This window comes from Bufo bufo, chromosome 1 (assembly GCF_905171765.1).
Source record: "Bufo bufo chromosome 1, aBufBuf1.1, whole genome shotgun sequence".
Taxonomy (NCBI): Eukaryota; Metazoa; Chordata; class Amphibia; order Anura; family Bufonidae; genus Bufo; species Bufo bufo.
Window position 1 is genome coordinate 46433180 of NC_053389.1, and position 8349 is coordinate 46441528.

The window sequence follows — 8349 nt, forward strand, 5'->3', positions numbered from 1 at the left end:
AGATATTGTCCTTGTTCAGATTCGAACCCAGGACCCCAGTGCTAACCACTGAGCCACCCCTGGAGTTAGCTGCAGCTATATAAGAGATATTATTTTTAGGCAGAAACGCCGCTGAAAACTCTAGGAAAGCTGGGTGCCAAGAAGTATGGCCATCAGCCTCAGATTATCCAGCAGTGTTTTCTCCAATCTTTCAGGTTATCCCCTTCCCATCCACAAAATATGTCCTGCAGCAACTACAGGAATTGTGTTCCACCGTCTTCTTCTATCTGGTGGACTCGGAAAGGGGGAAACTCACCGGACTTCGCCTGCATAAGGTAACCTGTTTTAGGGAAACCCCCGTCTGCCTTCCTGTTTCTTCTGATGTTTCTACTCACTTGAGACTTTTATCTTCCAGGATCTTTCAACGGAGGAGATCTGGGAAATCCTGCTCCCACCAGAGCTCCAGAGGATTACACTGGTGAAGGGAAAGCGTTCCAATGAGCATGTTCACTCCCAGGGGCGAGTTATGGGTGACCGCAGTGTCCTCTACAAGGTGAGGAGAGAAGCTATTTCTACAGCATCCCATCCATACTTTGACAGATCTTCATTAGGGATTTCACCCCCTTTTCTGGATGTTATCATTTTGCAGTACTTGAATCCCAACTTGTTGGCGTTGATTACGGAGAGCATTGACACCCATCCGGACCGCTGCTTCATAGGAATCTACCTCATTGATGGTGTGACTGGACGCATTATGCACTCATCCGTGCAGAGGAAAGCTAAAGGTCCTGTCCACCTCGTTCACTCTGAAAACTGGGTGTTGGTAAGATCCGGCTTCTAATAATCCCCCTACTAGTTATCCTGTATACGTCTACCCAGTATAATGTGCGTCTCCATTCCTTCCCATTCAGTACCAGTATTGGAACAGCAAGGCTCGACGCAATGAAATCTCCATCCTGGAGCTCTATGAGGGGACAGAGCAGTATAACAGCACCAGCTTCAGCTCTCTGGACAGACCTCACCTCCCACATGTCCTTCAGCAATCCTACATCTTCCCCTCGACCATCCGCGCCATGCAGGCCACAATCACTGAACGTGGCATCACCAGCCGACACGTCCTCAGTGAGTCTAATTATAATGTATTGGCTCCTATGTAAGGAACGGGACTAGAGGCATCGGGCACAGCCATTTTCCGGATCAGTGGGAATGAGGTCTTTAGATAGATGATGATATTTTGTTCCCCTGGTGAAAACCAGAATAGTTACAAAATTACAAGTTCTGCAACTTTCTTTTAATTCCTTACTGTCACTGAATAGAAACCCTCTTTCCAGTTTTTGAGTTAAAGGCTGAGTGCTTTTTACCTACGCTGATTTATGACAATCCATATAGCGGACTAGGTTAGGGCTGGTGTTCAGCTTTTGGATGTACCTACTGGGGGACATTTACTAATCATTTTGCAGCAGAATTATGGTGTTAAGTGCGCTAAAAATGATGGCGTTTTGATTTGAGCCAAATATATCGCCATAAAGAATGAAACACGTCAGAAAAATGTTTCGAATGTCAACGTAGACGGGGCAACTAACTTGGCATATATTATGCCTCATTTATCAAATTAAGTTCAGCTTAAAAAAATCAAAATGTTGAGGTAGATTAAGCTTGCTTCTGTGGTAATGTAACGTGCTAAAAAGCTGCACGGCAGACCAGATAGATGTGACGTTTATTCAAAAAGTCTCAATTTTAGCGTTTAAATATCGCTTATCAGCCTTAAAGGGGTATTCCGATTGGTTGAAGTTATCCCCTGGTCATAGGATAGGGGATAACTATTAGATTGGTGGGGGTCCTACTGCTGTACTCCGGAACCCCCATAGAAATGAATAGAGCAGCCACGAGGACGTGTGAACTACTGCTCCGTTCTTTTCAGTTGATCTGCAGGGGGTACGGGGCCCCCGTTATTGTGATCGGTGGGGGTCCCAATCTAATAGTTATTCCCTATCCTATGGATAGGATATAATTTCAACCAACCAGAATACTCCTTTAAAGGAGTCGCACATTCAAAATCAGTTGAGCACAGATGCATTGTTGCAAATACAACTAGAAAAGCTACAATTTCTGGGGAAATTGTGTGAAGTGTTCTTATCTCCACCAGTAGTCTACAACTGGAGTTGGCGGAGTAACTAGGTGGAGTGGCTGGAGTAACTGTGGAAATGATGGAGTGGGCAGAGTAACTTTATGGAGTGGGCAGAGTAACTTTATGGAGTGGGCAGAGTAACTTTATGGAGTGGGCAGAGTAACTGTTTGGAGTGAGTAAAGATAGTAAACATTACACTAGGCAATTGATCAAACTTAAAAAGTGCACATGGCAAGCTTGATAGAGTGAGAAATGCATTTCAACTTTTATTTATTTATAATGCACATTTAATTGCAATGTTGTTGCCCAAAGTGCTTCACAGTTACATTAAAACATGCTTTTATAAAAACATTAGCATCCGATTTGTGTAGGTGGGCTTGAAAATGAGGGAGTGGTGGCAGTTTAGAAATCATGTCCTGATTTTTCAGCTCACACTCTACCTTTTGTCACTCTGCTGGCTGCTCACACACCTGGGTTCCTATGGCAACTCACTCTACAGCAAGGGCAGAGAAGAGCGGTTAAAAACAAACTTGCTCGCTTTACTTATTTTGCGGTTGCCATCTTCAAACGTTTGTAGTTCTTATTATCAATCCTACAGCGAAGAGCTTTATATTGTTAGAATCACAAGACCCAGACCTACATTTTAATGCATAGTATGTGTCTGAAATATTAAAAATGAAGGCACAGTCGCAGTTTAGAAATTGCCCTTCAAATTTGAGGTGGCTAGAGTGGAGTTTCAATGAATGTCAATGGGCAGCATGAGTTACAAACAAATGGTCATATTGTGAAAACTATCGGGACTATGGCTTAGCAGTGGGAATTTTAGTGGCAGCAGGGATAGCTGAACGTTTTGATATAAGATTTGTGTAGGTAGGCTTGAAAATAAGGGAGTGGTGGCAGTTTAGAAATCGTGTCCTGATTTTTCAGCTCCCACTCTAGTTTTGAACATTCCGCCATTCATTCCTATGGGACCAATTTCGCCACAAAAACGCCAATATTTCGTAAACCATTCGGCGAAACATTCCACAAAGTAAAAGCACACCAATCAGGAACAATCCGCATGTTTAGGTTTATTACTGTCTATGTAGTGTAAAAACTGTGGGAGGAGTTAGGGTGGTAAATTTGGGCTATAATAATAAGAATATATATGTGAGATAACAGTAAGTGGTCTTGCCATGCAATAACACTTAATTAATTGTCTCATTTTAAGACTGTCTTTAAAAAAAATATCAATTTTTTTGTAAAATGATGGATTATTAGCCTGCAATTATAAAAGACACATTATAAAAATAGCATGCACCTTTTGATAAATGAGGTGAAACAAATCACCAGAATGTTCAGTTCTGCAATGATTAAGCTTCATAGGACGGGACCCCAGCCCTTTAATCGGCAGAGGACCAGGGGCCATAGTGTGACAGAGATAGCACTCTGCAGTGTTTTTGATACAGCGTCACAAAGCCGTAGTTGTGGTGATAATAGCGCGTTGATGATGGGTTTGTAGTGAGTGGCACTAGTCACTTAATTCACTTATCTCTGCAGTTGGACTTCCGTCAGGAGCGATTCTATCCCTTCCTAAGGCTTTACTGGACCCTCGCCGGCCTGAGGTGCCAACAGAGTATACCAGGTAAGGTGGAGCTTTCCAGATTCTCTCACTCATGACATTGGGGAATATTGTCTCCTATGCAAGGAATGGGGTTAGAGGCATCGGGCACAGCTATCCTCAGGATCAGTGGGGTTCTAGTTGTCGGACCCTAACGAGCCTCGGAATAGGATGTCCCGTTTTCCCTCTTCCTGTTGAGGGTATGATCACATGTATCAGATGCACTTAAAGGGGTTCTCTCACTTTAGCAAATGGCATTTACCATGTAGACAAAGTGAGTGCAAGGCACTTACTAATGTATTGTGATTGTCCATATTGCCTCCTTTTTTGGCTTGATTCATTTTTCCCATCACATTATACACGGCTCGTTTACCGGGGTTACTGCCATCGCTGTAGCGCAGAATCAAGGTGGACAGGATGGGAGCTGCTGCACATGTGTGCCTATGCACGCGCACACACTGTCCCGGCCACCAAAGAAGCCGATGCTTTTTCCTATAGTGTGCAAGCACGACCACCACTGCTGGACTGCAGGGTGGTCGTAACCATGGAGGCAATATGGACAATCTCAATACATTAGTAAATGCCTGGTATTAAAGGGTTTGTCTCATCACAGACGATGGGGTCATATCGCTAGGATACGCCCCCATTGTCTGATAGGTGTGGGTCCCAGAGAACGGAGCCCCGAAAATGGTGGAGAGCGCACTGCTCATGTGCAGCTGCCCTCCATTCATTTTCTATGGGGCTGCCTAAAATAGCAGAGCGCTGGCTCAGCTATTTCCATCGGGTCCATGGAAGTGAATGGGAGCTTTGGCCGGTCATGCGCTGTGTGCTCCCATTCACTTCTATGGGGAGAGCGCTTGGTGGTGGCCTGAACCCGCACCTATAAGACAATGGGGGGCATATCCTAGTGATATGCCCCCATTGTCTGAGATGAGACAACCCCTTTAACTTTATTTACTTGATGACTGCCCTTTACTGAAGTGAGACAACCTCTGCAGCGTATTGCAGTGAGATTTTTAAGTCTTATCCACACTCTGCAGATAAAATCAACATAGAAGATTGCATGTCTTATGGATTTTAAATCCGCAGCATGTGGATATTCACTGTGAATTTAAACACACAAGGTAAAATCTGCATCCCATCTGTGTCAAAGTCTGCGTGTATCTGCAACAAATTTTTTCCCCATCCAGTTTACCAGTGTAGTCTGAAGTAGCGGAAATGTTGAGTGAAAATCCGTACACCTAAGGCTACGTTCACACTGGCGTTTCTGGGTCCGCTTGTGAGATCCGTTTCAGGGCTCTCACAAGTGGCCCAAAACGGATCAGTTCGGCCTCAATGCATTCTGAATGGATAAGGATCCGTTCAGAATGCATCAGTTTGGCTGCGTTTGGCCTCCGTTGCGTTTTTTAGACGGTCACTAAAACGCAGCCTGCAGCGTTTTTGTGACCGCCTGACTACGCGAAGCCTAACGGATCCGTCTAGACTAACATTGTAAGTCAATGGGGACAGATCCGTTTTTTCACTGACACAATATGGTGCGATTGAAAACTGATCCGTCCCCCATTGACGGATCCTTAGACTTTTTTTTGAATTAATAATGCAAACGGATCCGTTATTAACGGATACAAGCGTTTGCTTTATTCGTGCGGATCCGTCGGTGCAGATACAAGACGGATCCGCACCGAACGCCAGTGTGAAAGTAGCCTTAATTATGCGCGACCGCTTGGATTTTACTTAAAATAATACAACCGTCTGCATCCGTTCTGAACGGATCTGTTTGTATTATCTTTAACATAGCCAAGACGGATCCGTCTTGAACACCATTGAAAGTCAATGGAGGACGGATCAGTTTTATATTGTGCCAGATTGTGTCAGTAAAAACGGATCCGTCCCTATTGACTTAAATTTGGCTCAGTTTCATCAGATGGACACCAAAACGCTGCAAGCAACGTTTTGGTGTCCGCCTCCAAAGCGGAATGGAGACTGAGCTGATGCAAACTGATGCTTTCTGAGCGGATCCTTATCCATTTAGTTTGCATTCTAATGCATTCTGATCCGTTTTGGACCAAATGTAAGAGCCCTGAACGGATCTCGGAAACGGAAAACTAAAACGCCAGTGTGAAGGTAGCCTTACTTGGAGATTTCACTTGAAGTGATAACACTTATTGTCACCTACGACCCTTTCAGACCTGAACCTGTGCAATTTCTTTTCGTTCTGCAGGGAAGAGAACCTGATTCCCTACACGCCTGACATTCAGATTCACGCTGAACGTTTTATAAACTACAACCAGTCCATATCCAGAATGAGGGGGATTTACACGGCCCCGTCCGGCCTGGAGTCCACCTGTCTTGTAAGTATTTGGGAGATGGTGGTCGGGCTGCTGATGTTGTGTCCTGGAGGGCTGTGTGTTTTATTTTACCTCCCTTCCTTTACCGTTGCAGGTTGTAGCCTATGGTCTGGACATCTACCAGACTCGCGTCTACCCCTCCAAGCAGTTTGACGTGTTGAAGGATGACTATGATTACATCCTGATCAGCAGCGTGCTCATCGGCCTGGTCTTCGCCACAATGATCACCAAGAGACTGGCACAAGTTAAGCTCCTGAATCGGGCGTGGCGCTAAGCCAGGAGGACGAAGGAGCCTTTAGACACCAGAGACTTAAAAACTCTCTCTCCATCTCTGATGGCTGAAGAGAGGAGGCTGTCCATGGGCTCTGGGTGTATGGAAACGACTGCTGTAACTTGAATCTGTGACACGCCAGCCTGCCATCACGTTACTGCCACCCCACTGCTGGTGGACAGGCCTGCACTGGAGTAAAAGGGGAGGAAATCTCTGCTGGTTGAATGGATGAGTGAAAGGAATTTTTCTCAGATTTCTGGTTTTATGTGCAATCGTTACATGATGAAAAGTTCTGTGACTTTATAATATATTTTGTGTTGCAATTTCTCACTGTTTTCTGGATCGCTGCTTGCTGTCAGTGAATGGGGACACTCATTGTTTATATCAAGAGGATAGAAATCAGACAGATCTAATACTTGTCACAGCTGAGGGCTTCTTACATTTGTATCCAGTCTGGACAATACTCTCTAAGGGGAATTTCTTAGGCTAGTCTTAATTAAATGATGCTGGCGTAAGACGCAGCAAATGTATTCAGAAGCGCATGTCTCTTATTTCAGTGCAGTGAAGCAGCCGGCGAGCCTCCTTCCCTCACTGCGCCTGCGTCGAATACTGAACGGGACGGAGCAGGCGAGAGATTTCCCCGGCAGACAGGTCCGGCAGGAGGAGAACAACGCTGGCCTGGTCCTGTCAATCAAGAGTAGAAGGCGGGCGGGCGAGGTGGGCGAACTGAGCCTCTAGTAACAGGTGCAACGCCCCCCTTCCCCCCGGACTTGTTTTAAGTTCTGCGTCCAAAGTTCGGGTTATCGAAGAATCCCGTTATGGATTCCGCTACCACGCACCATAACGGAATTTGGAATCCATAACGGGATTCTTCGATAACCCGAACTTTAGACGCAGAACTTACCCTTTAATACATTCCCCCCTCTGAGCTAAGCGGAGCTCCAGACTGATACATTGTACCAAAACATTTATGTGAGGACAGGTTATTTTTAGCCTCTGAAGGTAAACGGGAATGTTTCGATTCACTGACAGGTACCAGAGTTCTTGAAAATGATGAAGAATTGATCCAGAAAGTATATTAGAAAATAACAGAAATTATACAATAAAATTCAAAAAATATAAAAAAAATTGTTTAAAAGGTACATGACTTGTTTGCAGGGCCCATACAACCCCTTGTTCTACTGCTGGTACCCCCTACCCCTCATGGCAGAGGAAAGAGTATTGCATGTGGCCATAGCTTAGAAAGCTACCCATAGGGCATTTGAAAAGGAAACCTCTTTGATTAACCGCTATATGGTCTCATGCACACGACCATATGTATTTTGCAAAACGTGGATCCGCAAAATACGGATGGCGTCCGTGTTACTTTCATGTTGCATCCGTCTTTTTACAGATGCATTGACTTTAGTGGTTCTGTGGTCTGCATTTTGTGGCCAAGTATTTGACGTGTTCTATCTTTTTGCGAAACAGACATACGGATACGGGAAGCACATCTCTGTGCTTTCCGCATGTCCCATTCTCGCCTGCAAAATGCAGACCATGGACCCAAGTCAATGAGTCTGCAAAATAATGAATAAAAAATGGATGCAACACGGCAGTCCTCCTTATTTAGCGGATTCTCGTTTGGGAAATCCAAAATGTGATCGCGTACATGAAGCCTTTTAAAAGGGGTTTTTCGAGACTTTTCTACAGATGATCTATCCTCTGGATAGGTCATCACTGTCTGATCGGTGGGGGGTCCGACACGAGGACTCCTGCAGATCAGCTGTTTCAGAAGGCAGCGATGCTCATAGTAGCGCCTAGGCCTTGTGATGTCACGTTCATCAGTCACATGATCTAGGCGCAGCTCAGTCTCATTGAAGTGAATGGGGCTGAGCTGCGATACCAAGCATGGCCGCTATACAATGTACGGCGCTGTGCTTGGTGAGCAGAGAGAAGAATGCACCTCTACTGCGAGTGCCAGTGCCTTCTCTAACATCTGATCGGGTTCTGGGTGTCAGACCCCCAACATCAGTTAAAAAAC

The 8349-nt window shown here is 45.1% G+C and overlaps 1 protein-coding gene across 2 annotated transcripts in view; it reads left to right on the top strand.

Annotated features, from left to right (window-relative positions):
- EMC1 (ER membrane protein complex subunit 1) overlaps positions 1 to 7584 on the top strand; it is a 34058-nt gene extending 26474 nt beyond the window's left edge. For both annotated transcript variants that reach the window (XM_040422691.1, XM_040422699.1), the window contains exons 17-23: positions 195 to 314; positions 395 to 532; positions 629 to 802; positions 891 to 1101; positions 3647 to 3731; positions 5929 to 6058; positions 6150 to 7584. In XM_040422691.1, the coding sequence (XP_040278625.1) occupies positions 195 to 314; positions 395 to 532; positions 629 to 802; positions 891 to 1101; positions 3647 to 3731; positions 5929 to 6058; positions 6150 to 6329 (1038 nt within the window). In that variant the 3' untranslated portion in view covers positions 6330 to 7584. The remainder of the gene's footprint in view (positions 1 to 194; positions 315 to 394; positions 533 to 628; positions 803 to 890; positions 1102 to 3646; positions 3732 to 5928; positions 6059 to 6149) is intronic.
- The last annotated feature ends 765 nt before the right edge of the window (positions 7585 to 8349 follow it).